Source organism: Colletes gigas, unplaced genomic scaffold (assembly GCF_013123115.1).
Source record: "Colletes gigas isolate AHSC1104 unplaced genomic scaffold, ASM1312311v1 Colletes_gigas_Sc00003, whole genome shotgun sequence".
NCBI lineage: Eukaryota > Metazoa > Arthropoda > Insecta > Hymenoptera > Colletidae > Colletes > Colletes gigas.
The window spans coordinates 2,955,386-2,980,653 of NW_025106632.1; the positions used below are offsets into that span (position 1 = coordinate 2,955,386).

A 25,268-nucleotide genomic window follows, 5' to 3' on the forward strand; every position below is an offset into this window, starting at 1 on the left:
GGCGTTATGTGCCTCCGAATGAACGAAAACTAACGATTCCGCCGATCAGATACGCTCTTTCTCTTTTTCCTTGCTCCTTTTTGCCTCGACCGTCTCCCTCTCGCCCCCGAGGACCTCTTTCTCTGTTTCTTTCGACCATTTCCCCTTTTCCTTCCGCCGTTATCATTCTCTGTCCTCGTCTCGTACGCTGCCTCGACTTTTCTACCCCCTTTCTTTCGCGTCGTTCGTTTCTCCCCCCCCGGGCGTGGCCATTTAGCTATTTTCTTCCTTTTTTATCTTCGACGTTCGCGCTTCCTGTGGAAACTTTTCGTGCAGTTGCGTCAATAGAGTATTTCGACCGGGCCAGGCCGCGATTAGGCGGCTAAATGCGAGAATTATGGAAAGTAGCGGCAACGTGCACGCATCCGCGTAGCCAATAAACCGAACGATGTACAACGGGTCTCCCCGAAATACTACGTCTAATCGTGAATTCCACGAAGATGAACGCGAAATTGTCGGGAAACTTTTTATCGGGTGTAAAATTGATAATAAATCACGCGGATCGTCTGGAAGACCGGCAACCGACAAAAGGGGGATCTCTTTGATCGAGACGTAAGGGTTGACGAGCACAAAAAAAATGTGAAATATTTTTATATACTGCAATTACGTTCTTCGCGTTCCTTAAATTGGAACACGGAGAGATCATTAGTAACTGGAGCGAAATCCAGTTAATATCGATGTTAGAACAATCTCCTTCGTTGTAGTTTCGTGCTCGAGATCAGGAGAAATAGTAATTCAGGCTAATTGTTCTTTCGTATCTGCTATCAAGGCAGGTGATCGCGATGCAGTTCCGTGGTGTTTCTAAATACATATTTGGTGAAATTATTTAAGTCTTTCGAGTCTTGGAATCGGAAGCTCGCGAACCACAAGTCGCGATTACGTTCCGCCGTCGTCTCGTACGCATTTGGTTTTGTTAAAACTTGGAAGGAAGTTGGGCGATAACCTTACACACGATTCACCGAGATCGCAATCGCTTGAGAAATGTAAATGCTCGTTTTATATGCGTGAAGCATTATGTACGGCTGATTAACCCTCCGGCGACGGGCGACGGGCCATTTTTGACCGGAGCCTTAACCCCTAATCTTATCGGGACGTTTCGTTGGGTCGCGTATCCAGTTTGAGTAACTTTAGGTAAATTTATATAGTAATGATGTTAGATTCATTTCGTTACTTAGTGATAAATGTATTTTATGAGCTTGATACGAGAATGGGTCAAAAAGTTCATGTGCAGAGGGTTTAGAAAGGGTTGAATGTTTGCTGACGTTAATAGCTCCATTGTGTAACTCACCGTGGCTCTAAAAAGCAATGTTTATTCTAATCGTGCAAGTAGTTTACGAGTCAATCGAACGGAAAAGGTCAAACATAAAGTTTGCAGGATAACGCGTCCATTCGTGAAAGAAATAAGGTGATATTCTTTCGCAAAATACGTTTATGCAAAATAAGAATATCCGAGTGTTTTTTAATAGAGAGGTATGGAACGAATTTAATTTGGAGAATAATTATTATTATCGATTTGAAAGGAACTAGCGTTTTAAGCTTGAAGCATCTAGAGAGCAATGCCCGACGTTCGAGTAATGCTAGATTATTAATTTCACCCTCCAATAATTCCAAATATTGTTTGAATTTGAGGCTCGCGGGCGGGAGAGGCCGCTAGAGAATTTCTAGGCCTCGGTTGAGCGTCGAGGGTGATTTTATAGCGAGGATCGCGCGTCAGACGAAGTGTGGGAACTTCGTTTATGGTTACCATAAATAGATTTTGTTTGTTTGAATTTTTCAAAGAAAATCTCGGGGCATACGGAAGTGTAGGAACGGATGATCATAAATCGAAGTACTCCAAACAGTGGATTCTTTACAATTCACACATCCAGTCAAACATCGCGCCCCCAGTCAGCTCGCGTACATTCCGTAGGGCATTTATGCTACCTTGAAAGGAATCTCGAAATACATGCCAGTTTTTTAAGCAGAAATATTTGAGAGTATTTGTCGAAAGAACGGAATAGTACTAGCGATTACGTAAGCAGGAAATAGGTTAAATCTACGCTCGACAGATTAAAGACTAACGACCTATCTCGAAGCTGGCCCACGAAGTATTGATTTAAATTTAAGTGTCCCCGAAGATGTTTGTTCTTTTTTCATGCATTTCATCAAACAAATTATTTGCGTGGAAAATTCTCGATCGATTGTTCCTGCTTATGTTTTATTTTTACACAGGGTGGGGCATTTCAGACAAGTCGTTTGGATAACTCGTTTATTTTTAAAGATAGAAAAGAACGTTTTAGACTAAAGTTGATACAAGTTCATACTTTGAAACGATTTGATGTGGATTTTCTGTTCCTTCGTGTAATGAATTATAAAAGTAATAGTTTCTGTCATTGTCTTGTCATAGACTGGAACAGAGATACGATGAATACGTTCATTTATGTAACCAGTGGTATCGAATTACGTGCCATTAGACTATAGTACTACAAGTGTATGTGAAGACATCAATAATTAAGAGGGATATGAAATCTGGAATAGAATAATATCCATATAAATCTCTTCAGATTTATAGTATCCCAAATAAAATGTACAATTTACAAAGTTTTGGTATATAATCGGAAGAAAACTTGCTCTTATAAATTATCGTGGGTCCCCTTTCACTTTAGGATGATATCCCGTGCATTCTTATGATAACTATGAAAATAGTAGCGATAGATACTATCTGTATTTATGACTAGGTAAACCGAAACTTTTTCTTCGAGCAGCTGTGTTATCTTATCAAAACCTGAAATTGTTCCTTTTTTGTGAGTAGCAGAACTGAATCAACCGTACCAGCTAGATGGTGGCTTAGCAAATAGTCCTAATTAAGCTGTTGCGCACTAAATATGTTGGGAGATGTATAATTAGTGCAATAACAATTAATGGGGGGCTTGGAGTAAACGATACAGGAGAAATGAAATAAAATTTATATCTAAATATAGAAGGAGTAAATGTATAAGTGAAAAAATTGTGTAACTCTGGTATAATTGCAGTTTTCAAGTCGATGCTCTTTTAATTCATTCAAGAACAAGATAGTATAATTTTAGTAAAATGCAACAGAGATAGGGAAGTTAAGTTTTCAGCAAACGCATATACTTAAACAATTTTTCATGACTTTATTTCTTAATAATGTGATTTGCCATGTTATCAAAGTCAAATTACTACGCAATGAGACTTTAGAGTATGAACTACTCGTAATTTTTAAGAATACGTTGTACATGTCGATCGTATTAGAAGACGCGTAACGTCATGTTTCATGTTTCATCGTAGTAATAGCCATTGAAACATGTGTCTTAGACTGAACCATGTGTTATGCCTAATCAGCTCAATTTGCAGTACTGCGAAATATGATTTTATGCAATCACAGTTGCAATAATACTACGATGTATACTACGATGATTTTTCTGTCTTGGGAGGTGATAGATAGCGTCTTCGATTTGCAACAAATTATAATTTATTTGCATTCATCGATGACGCAATAAATTCTAATGTTTCATATTTATTCAGATATTTACAGCATGTAAGCAATAATTCGAAATAACGAGTCAAGCAGATAATTGTGCGAAAAATATATAAATAAGTTATCACTACTATGTATTAAAATCAATGCAAGAATTAATCTAAACCTTCATATTATTTTATTATTGGATATTTGAAAGTTTATTTTGTATATTTTACTTGAATGTGATATAACGAAATTGTGTTATAGTGAAATTAAACTGTTTACAATGTTTTTGTTCGCGTCTGTAATTTATTCTGAAAGTGCAGTGTGTCTAGCCTCTGTGAAACTTACGGAATCTCATTTAAAATCAACCGCCTTCGCGAGTCACGTGGTTAGCTGGTCGAAACAAGGAACACATGCTGGCTGCGGTGGCGCATGCGCAGTATCGGGTAACGATGAGTGATCGTGGAGAGGTCGATATGTCGCGTGTGCCAGTTTTAGCTATTTTGGGTTCCACTGGGTGCGGAAAATCACGTTTGTCCATCGAACTGGCACGCAGATATGCCGGAGAAATTATCTCTGCCGACAGTATGCAGGTAAAACAAAATATTGCTTTCCCTTGTGCCGTGACTGTGCCTTCTGCTTTGTAGGTTAGGTGCACGTTCGAAAGTTGTTTATTCCCGGTGGATATTTAAACCAATTCTCTTTAGAATTCCGGACTAGTTGTCTTACCTATCGTTTGAAGCAAAACCGTAGAGGCTGTTTGAATACGACGATCATAGGGACTATTTGACAAGAGAGTGTACAGGTTAAAGTGTTTGCAGCACGCAGTTTTGTTCAGCTCGTCGTATTCAGTCGTGTTTACATTTTACTATTGCAAGTCCAGAGTGGTTATCCGTATGCATTATGCTTTCAATGGCAAAACCATCGGTATTCTTAATGCGTGTATATTTATGCAAAGGTACAGTTACGAGCTGTCACGTGTGTTGCGCTCCGTTACAAGTAAATGTGTTTTTTTCGTTTCTTGTGCATGCTTTTTACGCAGTTTTGATTTATGCAGTTCCGCCGTGATGTTCTAACCGCTGCAGAGATTATGAGTTTGTAAATATAAACGTAGTGTCTTTATCTGTCGTGTATCATCTCGTCACGTGTTTCCGCAAATACCGATTATGCAATTGCAATAATATTGAGATGTACTTATTTTGTGTTAAGTGGATGAGTAAACTTGTATCATATATTTATGTAGATTCGAGATCATTGATTGCAACGTAAATATCTTTATCGGTAATGTTTGGTATAATAAAACGTCATTTATTCGTCGTGTAACCCTCGGATGACCGACTACGCTCGGTTAAGGTTAGGTTGTTTCTAGCCTACGCGGATGTTTGCAACACGTGACTTCTCTGTGACATGACTACACGACCTCCCGTTTTTTACCAGAAATACTTCTCGTGACATTATTAATTTTTACGTAAACGAACAAATTAACATAATTTACAACTTGTCAGAGTAATATGTTATTCTACATGGTAACGGTTATTCGGTTCCAAGTCTGAGATTTATTGCATCTCTTTAATGTCATCAGTGTTTATAAACTTTATGCACATTGTGTTCATGAATGTACATGTTCGTACCTAATATCTATATTACGTATACTATGTAATAATGCAAAACAAAATTAGCTCAAAAGTAACAAAAATATCGAGCATTTTGCTTATTAATTTTTTAATAAAATCTCATATCTATATTACATATACTATCTAATAATGCAAAACAAAATTAGCGTAAAAGTAACAAAAATCTCGAGCATTTTGCTTATTAATTTTTTTTAAATATTCTGTGTCTAACTCTTCCCATTCTGGTCGAAGAAATTCCCAAAGTTGTATGGCACTGATTGGTGAACGATTTCTCACTCTTCCATCTATCCGTGATAAATTAGGCTATTACGACGGCTACTCCATAGCTCCAAAACTCTGTCGTTTCTTTTGTTTCATAAATTCCTAGTACAATTTGGCAGAGTGCTTCGTACCATTATTTAAGCTAATATTGTTTCTTCCTGGTGAATTTTCGAATTCTCCGTTTAGTTTGCGGTTTTACGCAGTATTGCAATTTTATTTTCGTCGACAGAGATGTCTACGCATCGAAGATAACGATTAAGTGTCTACGAAAGCCATTTGACACACGGGGAGATAGACGGAACGGAAACGAACGGGGCCAACGTATCGGTCGGTGATAGTTTTCCTGTAAGCATCGAGGGTCGGTCTATTTTTACCAGTTTACCAGGTTTATTGTCACTAAAGCAACCGCAGACCATTATACTGTTACCGCCATGTTTAATAGTTGGCACTTTACACGACTTCGAAGCCTGTTCTTCTTTCAAATGTCGCGCAGACTCCTATTGGATGTTTCGACTCGACAGTTTTTACGAATTTTCGATCTATCGTGTTTAATCGTTAATTTAGGTTTTTTTAAACGCATTTTAATAGTTGTAGGCGAAACAATCGCCCTCTTTTTATTAGCTTCTTTACAGCGGTAGATTTTGGCGTGGCTACATTTAGAGAGCTCCCGAGTTAATCGCTCTAATTGTCTTGCTCTTCCACTTGTATAAAGCAACTACGAGGGTCGTTTAATTACAGGGCTGTGACATAAAGGCGGCTGAAATTTCGTCGGAAATGACGTGTTCGTAATTATTTTCCTGCAGCTTTGGTCGTTGATCTTGATACTCGTTGGCGTCTGTACCACGTGTCTCGACGAACAGAAATTTCTGTCAAGTTCCCAGCGTTCTTCGAACGACGCGATACAATTTTATTTAAAATTTGCTCGAATCGCGATTGAATTAGCGTAGCGCTTAGTACCGCGGCGGAGGTCGGTTACCTTTCGGGCGGCGAGCCAAAAATTCCGCATTAAAAAGAAAAGGAAGGAAAAAATGATGAGCTGTACATTTACATAATGCTATATATACTTTCACGTATTATTGTATAACATATATAGATCTACATCTATGCATACAGTTCATCGTAAGCGTTGAGTAAATTTTGTGGATTGATACAAATTGGAAAGTATACGTTAATTCGAAACTCGTGTTAAACTAATATTTATTAGCTTACTTTACGGATGGAGCCAGATTTTAAATTTGTCGAGGCTCTATAATTTATCAAATATGTCGTTCATAGTTTTTACAAGGAATATCGATTTAAAATCCATTTGAATCGCGATTGTTTAGTGTTTAGTTATTGTAACAGGGGTTGGCAACCTTTCGGGCAAAGAGCCAAAATTTCGCGTTAAAAGAAAAATTAACGCGATATATATTCCTATCGTTATAAGTGCATACGTTCGAAACGTGAAACTGAAAAGATATTATTTAAGAAAAAAATCGGTTGAGCGTGGAATTCGAAGGGAAACTTGCCATGAATGAATTTGGATCGCGATTCAATATTTTTAAGTACTCTTTAAACGTATCAGTTCCAGTGAATTCTTTAAACAGTTCTCGGGAGCCCCTTTTGTAATAAGAATTCATTCGAGAGATAAATTAAGTTACGTAAAGTGCCCGACCAATTGGCGCATTACTTTACATATGTACATCTTCCGCATTAATGGACGGCACGATTTATCTCGTGCTTTATTAATATATTCGAGTGAGTTTTATTATCTTGTAGCGTGGAAGCAAATTGTATAAATGCAAAGTAGTAAAGCACGCATGATACTCGTTAGAAAGTAAGTGGATTGAATTAAACTCTGTCCTCTTGGAGTGTGTGCTGGATAAAGGGTCGTGGGATTTCCGGTTCCTTTTTGGTCTTTGAATTAGTAATACAGCCGATATTCTCTCCGTCGAGTATTCGAAGAAATCGTAGTTTGTTCTGAAATCATTTTTTTGATATTTCGTTTCAGCAGTTCTGTGTGTGCAACTAAAATAATAACTGATAAAAATATACTTCGTCATTATTTACAATCCTAACATTCTCTAACGATCAGCCCAGCATGTTCGTTCCACGGTTTCCTTGCCATCCTTTCGTATATTTCGCATATATGTATAACATGTTTCTCTTCTGTTTCCTTGCACTTTACGGTTAGAGCATACTGCACGATCTTTATGTTCCTCTCGTGAATATGGAATAATCATATTCAATCTTCCATCTACATGATCCTTACTTGAACTAACAACAAGGTATAAATAGAAACCGATTTAATCCTGCCTTAATCATAGTATACTACAAATACTGGTGAAGTAATTATCAAATGTTTTTCCGTATAAATTATATAAAAATTCAAGGTTTTTCATTCATTGCATTCGTAATAAAATTCATTCAAGTATCTCAAGTGTATTTATCTTTTAAATAAAGTCAGTCGTATATTGATTGAATCCTAATAGATTGCAAGATTACTTGTGCAAACAACTAATATAATATGCGTTTTACTAACTGTTTAATAGATTTTCTCAGACACAATAATCGAAATTTTCACTTTAATCAAATAATAAATTTGAACGCATACAAGTCATTGTTTTACCATCGATTTCACGCATATTTGCACGTTGAGTATATTTTTAACTGGTCAGAGGCAAATTGTGTTTTTAAACATATGCCTGCACGTGATTTTACCCTCGATATATGAATCACGTGTTCCGCATTGGTCGCAACGACGTTTTCTCTTACAGTTATTTCGAACCGTGCTTTCGGACGATTTCTAATGTTTTCATTCATTATATATATAGTTATAACTTCGTTTAATTATTCTGACTTTAACAACGATCTCTTTTCTCACCTTGCCCACCCCCGCAACGTTTTACTCGTAATAAATCACTCTGTAACTCTTTCATATATTTTATTTTTACCCGTTTCTTCGTCCATATAGTACTAATCACTTTCAGCTTTTATTATCATAGTTTTGGTTGTACCTATTATCGTCCAACAGTCATGAATGAAAATTTTTTATACGAAATTTAAAGTTGCATCGATTGCAGAAGTCATTAACGAGTATAGAATTATTTGGTAAAGGTTTTACGTAACCTTTATAAGTTATGTAGGATTTTAATTTTTAGCGTAAAGAAGGAAGCTATTGTCGCAGAGGAACTCGATTCCTGGCAGGATGATTGCGAAACTACAACCATAAACACGAGGCTACGGTCTCACTCGAAGGAACAGTAGAGTCGTAGAATATTAATATATCCGTGGACGATTACAATCTCTATTGTCAAATATCTCGTAAACTGTTGGTAATTTACACTTACGTCCCAGCATGGGTCAAGTATTTTTCAGTTCTTTATCGATCGTTCGTGCACATACCATAATTTCGGAATTTATTTAAAGCGCGAGATAATCGTTTTATTTATTGTATCCGATACCTTATCGAAGTTTAATCGTTTTGAGCACTTTTTTAAAATAAAAATATTTGCATCGATACGTGTTACTTGTATGTACTTTTTTAATTCCCATGTAAACGTGATTTTTAATATTCAAGATCATTTGGAAGTGTACTTTACATTATTGAAATCGTGACGAATAAAGTTATATAAATATTTGCTCCGTCACAGATATTTGAGGTGGTCAAGTTAGGGGGTTTCTTGCGTAGGGAAATAAATATGATACAGTTCTTCGTTATCGTTAATGGAACGGATTGTGCTCATAAATATATAATTTGTTATTTAACTATATCTATTTAACGAGCATTTGGATTTAATAGACACTCTCTCCAACCAATTAGTCCATGGTCATTAGTTTGAAGAGATTGTTCAAACGCTTAATAGTAGCACATCTAAGGCAGGAACTGTTAGCTAAGTCTTACCGAGTCCAATTAGCAGATTCTGGACGAAACGTGTAATGTTGCTGTTTGTACCAAAACTATTAATATTACCGGATCATGATCGCTAGAGTGAACCACTATTTTTGCGCAAATTTAAGTCTTCCGTGAGTTTGAGGCCCGACTAATCTGGGATAATGCCAGGTCACGTGCTCTTAATATTCGTAAGTTAACCCATTTGCATCATTGACGCATATATACGCGCAATTTTTCCGGTCGTTACCGTCAGAGCGTGCATGTACTACTCAAATTGTGAGTGGGATAGTGGTGGCCAAAAACAAATCGATTTTTATGAAGTTCTAGGCTAAAATAGCACGTTAACATTATTATTCGATTATTCGAAATATATAGAAAAAGTTATTAACAAAATTATTGTTAAAAGTCATTAATAAAATTTGCCTACCTATTCGAATTTTTTTCTCGAAAGTGTGTAGAATTTCGAGGGTATGTCCATTCACAAAAAATGATCGTAATCGACCCCTGCAATCGAAAATAATTTTTTTAGAACGATTTGAAATTTTTGAATTTCGCCGAATAAATTCACACCTACTGGAATTTTTTTCTCGAAATTGCGTAGGATTTCGAGTGTATGTCCATTCACAAAAAATGATTGTAATCGACCCCTGCAATCGAAAATAATTTTTTTAGAACGATTTGAAATTTTTGAATTTCGCCGAATAAATTCACACCTACTGGAATTTTTTTCTCGAAATTGCGTAGGATTTCGAGGGTATGTCTATTGACCAAAAATGATTGCAATTGATCCCTGCAATCGAAAATAATTTTTTTAGAACGATTTGAAATTTTTGAATTTCTCACGTACACGAATTTTTTTCTCGATAGTGCGAAGGATTTCGGGGGTATGTCTATTCACCAAAATTGATTGTAATCGACCCCCGCAACTAAAAATAATTTTTCCAAAATGATTTGAAATTTTTTTTTTCACCGGTCTGTATGGAACTTTAAACGTTAATAACTTTTTAACGAAGGCTCAATCAACAAATTGCTAGTATTATTTTGGCCTCTAGAGTCTCCCATTAAAATTTTTCTCATAGGTGCCCGAACACTCTGTACATTAAAATCAACACACTTTCACATTCACGATGCATACGTAAAACAAATCGATTCTTTTTCCGTGGCCATTTCTTGCACGAACACGATCAGAATTAAATAGTACGCGTATGAAAAGTAATGTCTATTTAAATCGTACGCCCAAGGGGTTAACGAGGAAGAGGCGAGCAAGGTTCGAAAATAATTCGCGTCGAATATTTAGCAAGGTGTCTCGGTGGAAATAGCGTCGAAGGGGGTATTCCCCTGTCCGTTGTTTCGTGTTCCCCGTTGGGCTCGGTGAACGAAGTGCTCTCTGATTTCGGCGCAGGTCGTCAGTGTTAATAATAACGAGATCCTCTCTCGTTGGGTTACCAACGGCGCATGTGTTGGAGTCCACGCGCGTTTTCGGTTGCGTGCATAAACTACACGCCTTCTGGTGACTGCGTCTCGAGGGAACCCGGACAAAGTCAGACACGTGTCTGCCCACACGCGCGCCGAAAAAAGATATCTGCAAATTTCCTCGGGTTCCGCGCGGCGCCGCCCCCAAGATTCTTCCTACACAGGATCGAATCCCAGAAGAAGAAGAAGGGACCTTTCATCGTGAAATTATGGACGCGGACGGATTTGTTCTACTCCGGAGGTGATAAAATCCTCCGGGGAGACATGGCCCGCTGTCAGTCACCGTTAACAGAGTAATTCCCGACCTCCGAGAGAGGCTCTGGCGGAGCAGGGACCTTCTGGTTTGGCGGTCTCAGGGACGGAATCGATGAAACGTTACTCGACAGGATCGACGAAAAGTCGATGAACTGGATATACGGGTTGTCGGGCCGTGGTATGTCTCGAGCACTTGGCCCATTGAATCTTAACATCGTCGTTAGACTTCGAATGGAATTCGAACGAGCGTTTGCGGCTTAGAGTTCGCGGAACACATGGAATCGCAAATGGGAGGATACCTTGCACGAGGAATATTCCGTTTGATTCTTTGCTAACTATCGTGTTCGCTCGTTTTCAACGTCGATCCGTCACGGTGAAAATTTCTTTCGCGTATTGTACGCAAAACCAATCATCCCTGCCTTCTAGTTTTTGCCCTTTCTTCCTTGTAAATCTTTTCTTCTCAATTTTTCACGCACAGGCACACGCACGTCGCACACGGACGCCGCGCTTCGTACACATTGATATTGATTGAAAAATGTTCAGAACAAGTCGAAACAAAAATTACGCCTAAATTAAACCGGTCCAATTTGAGCAACCGAGTGCGGTTCAATTTAAGCAACTCGATCGTCACGGAGTTTTTGCCTCGTACACTGCGGGTCAAAAGTTTGGAATCGCTCCGCGAACGAGCGAGGATTTTCTTCGAGTAACTGTACATTACGATAAACAGCTGCTACAATAATTTTTAAATCAGTTACTCGTCGAAAAATGCGTCCTTAGTTTTAACAGATAGCTATTTGTATTTTTGTTTTAAAACAGCGACTAATCCACGCTTCTCGATAGATGATTTCGAGATGTTGAACTTGGCAGAACGATCCACTTCTTCCCATAATAGTTTCAAAGGGTTCAATTCGACGATTGAGTAGGTCACACGCCACATCATTCTGTCCTGTCCTTACCGGAGTCTTTGTACAATTTGGAAGCGTGTGTTTCGAATCATTGTCCGGCTGCAATGTAAAATTATTTCCTATTAAATACAATCCCGATGGTATAGGATGTCTTTTCAATATCGTTCTATAGTCCTCTTTCTTCATTGTGCGCGGTCTGTTTGGACTAGATCGTCTACTCCCGCTCGTAAAAAGGATCCCACACCATAACCGGAGCCTCCATCGTGCTTGATTATGGGCGCTAGACGCTTTAATAACATCTTTTCTTCGGGAGATTAAATAAGAGTATGGGATCTTGACCCGAATACTTGGAATTTCGATCGATCGAAACAACTTTCTTCCATTCGCCAAAAGCCTATTTCTGTAGAAGCGAATCTTGCTAACGGATTTCTCGTTCATAACGAGAGTCAATTAGAAATTTTCTAATATCATTAATCAGCGTTTTATTTCGAATTTTCCTATTTTTCCTAGCGAGTTCTACCACTTAAGCGCCAGCAGATCCCTGCATAGTTTAGAGAAGTGTCTTATTCGTGAACTAATTCCGTTCTTTGTTAGTCGAACAGAAGGTAGAGGATAATTTGGGACTCGTTAGACCCGTGGGATAGATCGAACCAGCGTGCTTGTGAGTCACGAGCAATGCGGGTTAGAATCAATCTATTCGATGTACGATCGAAGAAAGTGAACGTATCCCGTGTAACCCTCCTATCAGACGCACGGCTGCCAGAACTTTTGCTCTCGTTTAAGCAAACGAGCATGAAAGCCACCGAATGGTTTACAATATCTGTAACAGCGTAAATAAACGGTTATCTAATTGTCAGTGGTTACAGTATTCGGTTGAAAGTATAATGATACACCCTGTTACGCGTTGCCAGTCGTTGGTTTTCTAACGGGTATGTTTGACAGTCACGAGTTTAATTGGACGTCTCGTTTCCGACAAGGAAATTTGTTTAACTCTTTTTGGGGAGCAAATTTTTCTGTCCCTGCGTGTGTTCAATATTATTAAAATATAAATGTAAAACTTGCAATCGTGTGTAAGGTATTATTAATTCTTTCTGTACCATACAAATGTATTCATTTTTTAAATTTTGTTCAATATTCGCAGTTAGAGGTAATAGTATACTAATTTAAGCAGTGGTACATAAATATTTTATTTACATTGCAAATATTCGGATTGATTGATTCGAGATAGCGTAGCTTCTATCAATGATGACTTAAGTGAAAACGTAGTAAAAATATTTTTCTATTATCGACGAGTACCGAAATAAATAAGAGATCAATCTGAACGTACGCGTTGAAAGTTCTTGTTTATTGAGATCAGAGAATAAAATTCTACTCAGCGACGAACAGAGGTTTAGCAAAAATTTAGCATACGAGAGCCACGAAGAACTCAACACCTCTGAAATCATTTTATGATTAACACTTTCGTCACGGGCGTCGACCCTACGGTCGAACGTCGACACTTGAATTCCAACCAGATATGTATTTTTTTTTCTCACTGAATTTTGTTTCGTCTAAGTCGCCGACTTCCGCTGTCGACGGCTATCAATTATCATACGAATGAGTAATTTTGAAAACCGACGCGTTCGTCGAGATTGAAATTTCGACTCTCAGAAAAATGAATAATAAATTGATTTAAGAACGCGATGTATTCAATTTAGAATTTTTTTTGAAGATGGAATTAGGAAAGAAAAACCTTCCCCGAATGACTGATTGGATTCGCGACCAGTTAGCCGGGGATTACGTAAGTGTTAATAATTAACGCGTCCATGTTGATCGAAGAACGCGGTTTTTCAGTATTTTCAATCATCCATCGGACGGAGAGAAATCCTCGTTCCGCTGTTGGCAGATGTAATCTTTGCTCGAAAAATGTCAACTGTCCACCTGTCAACCGCGCGGACAAGCGTTTCGGGTATGGTACCGTTTTTGTTGATAATTTATCACGACGGTGACCCGTGGATGGCAACGTACCGCGGTCCTTGAATTCAAAATAGTTTTCGTTGTTTCAGCCAGAAAAACCACTGCGTGCCGCGCATGAAAAACTTCCGACGTTGATCGTGAGAATGGCGCCTTGTATCACGGGGGCCGGAATTTCTCGTATGTACAACAAACGAATCAAATTGTTTAACTTTACTTCAAGGATATCTCTCCGATATAGACAGCCGGAGCTCAAATTGTTGAACTATCAAACGCTGGAACGTGTCGAGAGACTAAATCACGCGTTTAAAAATGATTTCGTATTTTGTGAATTCGGGAATACCGAAAATAGAAAATAGAAAATAGGAAATAACGTTGGTAGTCGCGAGAAACGTGTTCGCGCGCGGGTTTCGTGACCGAGACCGATTAATTACGATCGTTACGGAAGTCTATCTCCTTCGACTTGAAATTGATCAAGAAATGATTCACGCGTAAATGAAGATCCCGTGCTTAGTACACGATGTGGTTCAGTAATCGGTGCTACGGTCTGTTACGAACGATATGAAAAGTGCGTTAAAAATGGTGAATTACAGCTGGTCACGTACGTACAAGCCACTTGACCAACCGGTTTTAAATCCACGGGGCGATGATGCGAAATTTACGAGGCTCCTTTGTCAACGTGGCTCTCGAGGAGACTCGCGACCGATGTTTTACGAGATTGTTATGGTACCTTCGGTGTTGTTCCACAAAAATTACACTTTTTTTTCTCTTCTCGCGCGGCTATCGGTAAACAGATATTTAAACGTTCGCTTTTCAAACCAGTTCGAAAGTACTTTTCAACGAAGTCAACTTGTAAATGTATAGAATCGTGTATAACGTAAACAAATCTTCAAACAATGGCTGTTAACGCTTATCAGAATCATGCAAAATTGTATTCGAATAATAGACAGTTGATACAACCAACGTGCAACGCTTCGTTTTATTTTTATTTAACGAGCAATGAATTCAGAAATTTTTATTTTGATAAGAACTTGGCTCGTTTCTGGCGTACAACACTGTGGACAGAAATGTTCTTTTTCTCGAGGATTGCGTCTTCCAAATAGCTTGAAAACCCCCTTGCCAAAGCGTTGTCGTGCGTTTGTACGACACGATTTTATCGCTCGTGAAAACAAGGCTTTAAATAGGAAACGTGGAAGTAGCGTTGCGTTAAATTTAATCTGGGAATAGTTCTGTTACCTCGAAATTACCCGCAGCTTCTCGATTGAAGGGTTGGGAAGTAGATGACGCAGCGCATAACTTTGTGGTCGGTGGCTCCCTTCTAATTTTCAACCCTGCAGTTTTCTCTGCGAATCGATGCCAGTTTCCTTCCCCCTGCGGAACCATCGTCTTTTATTTTATCCTTCCGTTCCTTTTGATGTCGCTCGAAATGGTTTTGGACAAATGTTCTTTGCCTTTTATTCAATCTCGTATTCATAGAATGTCGTAAAACCTGTCGTATTCCATGTACTTAAAAATAATACTAACACTGTTAACGTCTTTGTTGCAACATGATAGAGATGCACAGAGTAGTGTCAAAGAATGTGTTTATTAATAATTTTTCCGTGGCTAATAAGTCCATTATAAATTGTAAATTGTCTTATAATTTTATTTATTACTTAATACAAATACAAAAAATATTTCAACACTTATATAATGGCTCAGCTACTTACTCTTATTAATACTAAAAAGGATATCTGTGTTATTATCGACGATTTTATCGATCCGATATTATCAAAAATTTCTATAGAACGAAAAAGTTTTTCAATTTGATATCCAACAAATCTTGTCATGAATGCTTTTGCTAGGAAAGTAAGCATAAGCGAGATATCGTGTATTTTATAGACGACGTCCCCCGACAATTCTCCCACCCGGTAGAAATTTTGCGATGCTACATAGCTGATATTTTAAGTTGGCCTATTTTAGGGATACCTTCTAAATTTCATGGCGATCCAGTTGTGTTTTCGCGACGCGATAGCAAACGGGCAGACACAACTGACAAGAAGAGTGCAAGACCTTTGGGTCAGCAATTTTTTTGAAACTTTGAACATTAATGGATCTCGTCGTTTTGTTTATGAAAATGTAGCATTACATATCAGATACTGTACATTTTTCAAAATGTTTTTGAACGATTACAAATTGACGATAACGAGCTCAACTTCACCGCCGTGGTTCGAGGTTCAAATTCCAGGTCAATGTAAATGATTTCAGTTTGTTTCTTTTTTTTTTTTGTTTACTTGTTTGTATCAATTTCATTTCTTATGCAACAATTTATTGTAAATATAGAGTAACGATAATTTTAATTTATGGATTTGCTACATGGAACGATACGATACAGATTTCGCTTGATCTCAATGGCTACATACTGCGAATAAAAATATATCAAAATTATCTACAATGTATTTTTGTATGCAAAATCAAATTAATAAGAACAGATAGATGAAAGAAAAGAAATAAAATATAATCTTTGCACGACCCAAGATTTGAACCCCGATCCATTCCATTGAGTTAATTTCAAATGGAATCAAAATGACGACCAATGTTCACAGTTTCAATAAAATTTTATTCATAATTGGCATTTGCTTCGGTTGAGCAATTAACCTCAAGGGAGCAAAAACGAGGCTCGAAATCACATATTTATGAGATCACAACTTACAAATAGTCTGTAAATTTTGTGTTCTTAAACATTTATTGCGCCATCGGAAATATCAATTAATTCTATCGCATTAAAATTGCATAAACTGGTTCGAGTCTTATTATTCGCGCCACATAATGTATAATAAGCGAACCAAGTATCGTGCATCTTTTATTGCACGAATATGTTTTCATTCTGTACGGTTTAATGAATTTTGAAGTCTTCGTTTCGTAGATATTAATTACGATATTTCGGTAGACTCCATTTCCAAGATACCAATAGATCTTTTATCATGTTTCTGTATGCAAGAAAGTTTATTTTTCCAAACCCATAGCCAGATAGCAAGGTACTATAATTTACTACCGACAACCATAAGTCATTATGTTTGGCTAATACTTTACGGTCGTATCTCACGAAGTAATAATTCAAATTTATTCTCATTTTTATCTTATTTAGACGGCTAAGAACCTCCCGTCTCGAAAATGCAAATCCATTTAGAATTCGCCGATCGTTGAATTGTTAAACGAAACGCGCAAAAAACAATTTGTTGCAATATTTAAAAGAATATATAAAAATACCCTTTTTGCAAACGCGAGAATATTTTATGGTCATATAACATAATAAATATTGGAATTATGTTTATAGTATAAAGTATCAGATATTTTATTTCGTAAATTATCTGAAATAGAATATTACCATGATTGGTAAAAGGAACGTTGCGAAAAATTTTACATTAGTCGAACGTTTCGATGGCAGAGCTTAATCTTTTCTTTAGTAATCTTTCCATTAATAAGCCTGGCTGGTGATTAAGATGAATAATAGCAAATGCGTCACATGTTCCTTGATTCGAGACCTTAGGAGGAGTTAATTATACCTTTATGATTAATGCTGTGGTTTCGCTGTAGGATTCGTATAAACCGCAGGCTTGTCATGGTTAAGCAAGGATGTTATATAATTCGGTGACGATTATGTCTTATAATCTTACAATTATTCATATGCATCGGAAGAGCAACATTTTTTTTCACAGAATATCAATTATACATTGTGATTCTTCTGCAGTATTGTAGTCTTAATAGCCTTGCTATTGAATTGCTGCTTTAGTCAAGAATTGTGTCAAGAATTCTCTGTCGGTTGATAAATGAGAAAAATTGATAAAAAATAGTCATTAAATTTATATTCAGAATTTTACTCCACGATAAAATATTCTATATGATCTGCATTTTTAATTATATTTTTATCACCAAGGTGTTACGATAGTAATTTGGAAAAATATATTACGACGTCGAGGTAAATCGAGAGTCCTGTTTCGCGTTAGATTTAAATAAAGATACGAAGGAGCGGTAATTCGTTGGAAAAATTGTTTCGATGGCGTTTCGTACATTCAAGTAGTCAGCCAGGGTCCGATGAAAGTTTTTCTGGACCGTCCATGTGGGCGTTGCGTGGTTTCGCGGTGTAATAACGGAAATACTCGGCCGTTTCCTGGGTTACTGACCTTAAAACACCACTAGCCTCTTTGCCTTCTTATTTTCAAATTCGTGACCAACGCGACCCGATAGAAATTTGATAGCGTTCGCAATAATGTTGCCCACTTAATCGGCATTACCTTGACCTTTTCGAGTTCCGCGTCGTTATTGCTTCGCGGGAATGTGGTTCCAGGAAAATCGCGAGATCTTTCATTCCTCGACGCGTGTGTGCCAATGGTATCTTCCGAATCGGAAAATTATCCTTAAGCACCTGCCATCAACTACTCGTCTATCTTTTCTTTCGTGCAAAGAAAGTATAAAGATCTTTTTGCAACTTCGTATTAGATATCTGGAAACTTTCAATCGAAACTGAAGTATTAATTCCTTTTTTTGCATATTTTGGAAGTTATCGAGCTGCACAAGTTACGTGGACCACCCTGTATATTAGCGATATATTATAGATATATTTATTAGCGAACCGGTTGTAAGCTCGCGTTGCAACATTGTTGCGATGTCTCCTATCTTATCTACAATAGTCACGAGTACTTGGACGCAAATAAAAACGGAAATTGCGCCAAACGATCGTTTTAATTGGATAGATCGTCGGATATTTAAAATTTTTTTTAGACATCGTGCGTCTCTACGAAGCTGTAGGTCCTTTTTTTTTTTAATCTCGACAACATCGCGGCACGTCGACGTTTGCTAGTATGTACGTATCGATCAGTCTATGGACAGTTAAGGTCACATTGATCTGATTATTTAATTTTTCTACGGCGAATTGCGAGATGTAATGGGTTAGATAGCGCCGACTATTGTGGTAGATTGCGTTATCAGATGGTATCTTCGTGGTCTTACATGTATATTCTTAGGCATACTATACTATTGTTTGAATGCTTTGTTTATCGGAAGTGGGCACGTTTTTTCATATGTACGTTCACCGTACTATCAACCGTAAGTAGCTATTAACGACAATTTGCGCTGGATACACAATATCGAGCGAGAACACGTCGAGCAGCGTATTTGAAAATCAATACTGTTTTACATATTTTATACCGGTCGCTGAAGTTTTCTTTTAAGCTGGTCTTCGTGCGGTATTTATTAGAGTATCTTCGAATAAAAAATTCGTTTTCGAAATCAAGCCCGCGCAAGTCCAGTACAGAGTTGTGAAAGTTATATTTTAAATTCGAAAATCGTCGGTGTTTCATTCGTAATAGGAAGCGTTCAGCCGACGATCGAACTTTTTCGCTGAAATGCAAAGACAAGTGTGCACTGCTATCACACCTGTACAAGATGTCTCGCGTGTTGTCTTGTTTTTTATTTATACTTCCGGTGATGCAACCGGCGTTGCCGATACACGCCACGTTTTCCGACTTTCGTTCTCGTTTACGTGCATATAATCGTGCGAGGGTTGATCGAGACAACCAAAATATGCTCGAGATAAGAATTACCATTTTTCATTTCGTAAATATCAGCACCATTGCACGTAACTCTGTTACTTTGGATTTAAGTTTCCTCTTTCGTGCGTCGGAGGATCGCGTTGATGTTTAAAAAAAATTGGAGCTCTCGCGAGTGGAAATTCGTCGATCGTTACGCTACGAGATTTTTAAAAGGCGCGCAGGTTGAAAACTACGCCATGAATATTAACGATGCTAATGGACTTAACACCGTTAGCAGGCGTCCAGTATTTGAATGGTACTCGAGATTCAGGTGTGGCATCGTCCATCGATTAGGAGAGTCAACGTCATCCAAAATTCGATTTATTTGGCCTAGCTGAACCGATATGAGAAGTATTGGAACCTCCATGGTTTCCCTTAAGGGGCCTTTCTACCTTGTGGGATTAAAAAAATCGATATTTTTTTTTTTGCATTTTCCTTTAGTATGTTGTCTCGAAAATATATCTACCAAATATTAAATTGAAATTTGAAAAACTAACGAAGTTATAACCTGCTTAAAACGTATCGCGCGCAGGTATAACAACTGGACGTGAAACTTTAAAGCTGTTTTTCTCGAAACTACATTTTTCGGCACTGCGTGCGTGATAACTAAAAAACTATTCAAGATATCAACATCAAATTTATACAGTATCTTCAGAACTGGTCTCCCTATAGCATGAACTAGGATAATTGCGATATATGCAATACTTTTTCTTTTATTAACAAAAAAGCAACCAAATACATGAAAATATTCAGTATTTTTTCGTAAAATAGCTGCCATTTTGCCATTTTTTGTTTTTTTGAAAAGATCCTAGTTCATGCTATAACCACACTCATCTATATTAAGAATATCGTTGGTTTTAGGATTTCGAATAACTTGTTCGCAAGATATCACGTACGCAGTCGGGTGCCGTTCGTAAAAACTGTTGTTTGATGATCAACAAAAACAGCGTAATCAATAGATATTATGCGTTGCAAAAATTCGTAAATATAGCTAAATATATAATAAATGTATCTACAAAATCCGGAATTAATCGCTCTTTAATAACCCGCAGAAAAAAATCACAAAGAAACACGTATTTTTTATGCCTACAGGTAGAATGGCCCCTTAAATACGATAGAAAAGTTCTAAAAAGATTCATCTATCTAGTAAAACTGGACGAAGATGTTTTCAAGTTCATTACTCTTTGTCACAGTCTAATATTTGACCACAGTCTTTGTCTTTGAGGACGCAGAAGGTTTTTGGCGAACGTTGGTCTTTAAAGGGCACGTTATCGTTAATTGAACTTATCATGATTAGACGAAAATCGTTTTGCTCGCGGTCTGTCAGGCAGATAAACGCAGAAACACGCCGGGTTACAGTGCAATAGGATATCGGTGCGCGTACGATAATGTCGCGCTTAATTAAATGCGGTAACCAGGTGCTAAACCAGAAACCAGATCCTCGGCGGCCCCGTCGAGCAGGCAAGAATGCCGCTTCGAGAATTCCACGCTTCCGTTGAAGTCTAGCGTCGTGGATTCGCGTCGATCGCACGTGAATGGGATTTAGAATGCCCCGTGATCCACGATCGTGTACGTATCAAGGTCGCGTTTCCAGTTCTACAAGGTTGGAACGTACGAACCTTTCGAATCACTCGATGATACTTCGTGATTCTTTCGATATGTAGGTGATTCCTAGTCTCGTTTTCTCGCCGTGGCGCAGTGAATGAAGACGAATACTCCCGGCTTAGTGGGAGGGACCAAAATGGCGGAACGTCTAGCTACACATTAGAAACTCGTCGAGACCGTAGAAATTTCTGAATTCATTTGAATAATATTATTTCGAAGATTCTGTCGCCTCGTTTTCCATTCATAAAGTGTTATAGATCTTTATAAACTCTATGCAAAGTCGTTATAGTTGCCCTTAAAAACGTAGTGAATATTGTATTCTGATTTTAAAAATTCAAAACGGTAGAAAGAAGAGGAATTCAGTCTCCGTAGATTTTCTGCAACGAAATTTGCAATACAATTGAATTTTATGGGCGTTAACGAGCGATCGCAAAGTAGAATGACGCGTTTGTAGTATCGTTCGAGGAAACGGACTAATTGCGAGTGACGCGTTAAAGACGAAGAAGAATTCAGGATGCTAATAACCTCGAACAATATTAGCCCGTGTGGGTAGCAGAGTTTTGAAGTAATTGACTCATTGACTCCGCTATGCATGCTACTATGAGAGCACGTCAGTTTTCCTGGAACCTGCGCGAATATTAATCATCGTCGTGCATTCTTTGCGTATCGCGTTAGTTTTTTTTTTATGCCTCGATAATCGACGTGGAAACAACTATCGAGCAAAGAATTCGAAAGTCAGAAAACTGCGGAATGTTAAAACTAAATAATGTTAATCCTTGGAGCAGTGATTCTTGACATTTTTTAATAATTTTTTTTCGTAGACAATTTCACGTTTCGAAAGCAGTCTGAGAAATGCCTCTTGTTGAGTCTCAGCCGGGACTGACGGGTCCCAAAGGTGTAAGCGCAGTTCCGTGGAGGCAAAATCTCACAGGGATAGTGTTAATTCGAACAAAATTACGAGATGAGCGCGAGTCGTTGCGGGACGGACGTATCGCGAAAGAAATCGCGAAACTGGTCCCATTAGGGTTTTCAATGTATATCGTAGATTCAGCGTGGACCGGCTCTTCTGTACGAACGTCTAAGATCCACTTAACATTTACGATAATTAGTAGGAATCCACGATGCTAATGGCCAGCCGTTCCTTTCGCGGCCTGTGCAAGTAGAGGAACGTGTATGTAGAACCAGTTGTTTACTTTCTGTCCCTTTTATTTTACGTTGTGTTCACACTACTGCCTGGAAACAGCTCGCGAGCACGATGCTTTGTTCACAACAATGATCTTAATCTAACGCGAGCTGTTTCCGTGCAGTAAGCTGATCGTTCGTCGCGGTTTAAACGAATCAAATTATAAATTCTTGAACACGAATATCTTTTGTAAAAATTTTATTTATTTCTATCCTCGTCGAGTCGAATGTTTTCGATCGAGTGTAAATTAAAAATTGTATTTCCGTCGTGTCGGATCTTCGTCGAGAGATCACAGACTCGGCACACCCGAAGCATTAACATTCAAATGATTTTCATTATTACCCATTACGCTGTTATCGTGGAATTCTAAGTAGACAGAGAAATGCTCGACAAACGGAATAAATTACACCGAAACGGATTCAAGCACGAGTTAATGGAACATTAAGTAATCTTAATTCGACGTTATTACGTTATAAAAAGTTTTTAATTAGCACTGGGGATCCGTCGATGGACGAAAATTTCTGGATATCTTCGCGTCGTTATGTTTCCACCTATGCTTTCGCTGCTTTCGTGGTTCCTCTCGATGTTTGAATCTCTTATCTTTTAGAAAGTATGAGATCCAAGCAACGAAGAGTCCTTGCTTGTTTCGCATAATGGTGGCTCGTAAGATACAAAGTTTATAGAACCGCAGAATTCGGGAACTTGGAAGTTTTGACACTTGGAGAATCCAATAATTTAGGGCCTAGAAACTTAGGTGTCTTAGAATCCCCAGGCTTTGACGCTTTGAAACTTTGAACAGCACCTTTGGCAACCCTCCGCTCCTCTAGTCATTACGTCGGCTTTGCAGTTTCTAAAATACCCTTTTTTTCCCCCCTATCGAAAGCACGTTCACCTTGTCTACGCTTTTCTACGCTTAACGCCTAACATTTTTAAAAATAACTATTTAAATCGTTTCGCGTGATAACGTTTTATCAGTTTGTACCAAAAATAGAAGATGAAGAGAGTATTTTAGCGTTAATTTCGAACAAGAATTATGCTTGCTACACTGTTACAACGCTTTAAGTTATTCATAGGCGTCTGCATAATAGATTCAACGTTTCGAAGTGCAAGATATTTCTTTCCGCTGTTATAGTTTTATCTTTGTGCATCAATTTGCATGCGATTCGCTTTATTCGAGAAAAATTGGCGTACCGAATAGCTCGCGCAAACTATAAATAGTTTTATAGCATAATCTATGCGATATTTAATATCCCTTTAGAGTATTCTATTCCGAATTTTAAATTCCTCCTAACGGTAGTGTTATTCGTTTCGTGTTTATTTTTGCCCATAGCTTTCGCGAATAACACGAAGGTAGAGCGAATTAACGGTAAATGAAGTCATTTAAATCGAATAAACGGTTTTAAACCGCAAGTGTGTTGGCTATGTTCTACTCAATTAATAATTTAGTTCGCTTTTATGGAGGCAGAGTCGATCCAAGTTTGAGAAACGGTGACTTATGGAATGGTTTCTTCGTCTTGTTGCTTGTAACATTCTCATTACGTTGCAATTTATCGCGACTTTCTTTCGCGGATTCCCGATCGTTCTCTCGCTGCTCTCGATTAATCACTTCTGCCGGGGACCGTCTGCCAAGAAACGAAAGAAAACTTTCCGTTCAGACTACGCCTCGTGTAATCGGCCTTCTCCTTATTAAAAATAGCAAAAGTGTTCTTGACCCTCTGTTCCATACATTTGATCGAAAACGAAATAATTTCTTGGTTGTTCAGGTATTCGTAAATTAACTTTCTAGTCAAAGTGACGCTGTAAAGCTGTTTCCTCGATTATTACAGAAAATTGAGGCTTTGGCATAGTAATCAAGGTATCTCGATTCAACGAGAACTAGGTCCACGCGCATCCCCACCACCACAACGATGGTCTTAAGAGTCTCTACTCTCGTTCAACGACTATGTCCTTCATTCGACATCGTGTAGCGAACGCTGCTCTCGCGCAATAATCGAGTCAACACAACAGAGGGTAAACACGAGCAGCGATCGATCGCAGTCTCGATCGTTTCGCGTACCCTGACGGTCCTCTACGTCGAAAACAGTGCGCAGGTGAATTGTTTACGAGTCGTATACCCAGACGTTCAGTGTTTCGCAATGGTTGGATCGTTTACTGGTAAGTTACGCGTTTTGCGTATTCACGGATGATCCGCGAGAGGACCGGTTTTTTAAAAAACTTGACAAAAGGATGACGTGAGAAAGTCTAATGCCCGGCACGCGGGGATATGATTCCGTTCGAGTGGGCGAAGGGGGACAGGTGATCGGTGAAAGGAAGAGGGAGGATAATGGTGGGCCAGGATGGAACAAGGAGAGGAAGGCGATTGTACGGACCGCCTCGAGGAGAGAGTGGAGACGAGATCGTTTGTATGCGCCATTCCTCCTCCCTGGACCAGTTTTCGCGCAGGTACCCTAAAGCTATACGACCGCGGCGGAATACTTCAAGGGTCTCGATCTGCTTCCTACAAGATCGGGCTTGTTCTTCGTTGTCATACCGTAGATTAATCTGCCGCGTTGCTTTTACCTTTCGCGATAGGTATTCGAACGGTCCACGGTGGGGTATTTGACCCGAGAAGCCCCACATAAAAATGTTCACAAACTGTGCTTCGTCGAAAGTTGAGAGATTTTATGCCACACTACCTTCTACCTTAACCATTCTCCGAAACACTCTTCGATTATTAGCAATTTTTATATATAGGTATATAATTTTATATATAGGTATATACTATACTTTTGAACAGTTTTTACTTCCTGTATTTGTATAGTTATTAATATTTGAAAATAGCCAATAATTCAGTAACGTTCTTCACGATTATTTTACTTCGGTGATCGTTTTTCTAACATTTTTAAGAACTAAAAATAAAATCTTCCTCTTCCGGAGATATTGAAAATGTCTCGAACTCGGATCGACGCTGTTATTTTTCGTAAATACGGTGGATCCTTTATTTACAAACTTCTGTTAGAGGGCGAATAAAAGAACACGTTGTTCCGCTCGGGGGAAAAGGAACGAAAAGCTTG

The 25,268-nt window shown here is 38.3% G+C and overlaps 1 protein-coding gene across 2 annotated transcripts in view; it reads left to right on the forward strand.

Moving 5' to 3' along the window:
* Positions 1 to 3,939: 3,939 nt before the first annotated feature.
* LOC122404700 (tRNA dimethylallyltransferase) overlaps positions 3,940 to 25,268 on the forward strand; it is a 107,380-nt gene continuing 86,051 nt past the window's right edge. The window contains exon 1 of one of the 2 annotated variants that reach the window (XM_043408897.1): positions 3,940 to 4,095. In XM_043408897.1, coding sequence (XP_043264832.1) covers positions 3,955 to 4,095 — 141 coding nt within the window. In that variant the 5' untranslated portion in view covers positions 3,940 to 3,954. Of the gene's footprint in view, positions 4,096 to 13,976; positions 14,038 to 25,268 lie in introns of those variants that run through there. The other variant, XM_043408896.1, reaches the window with a different exon arrangement.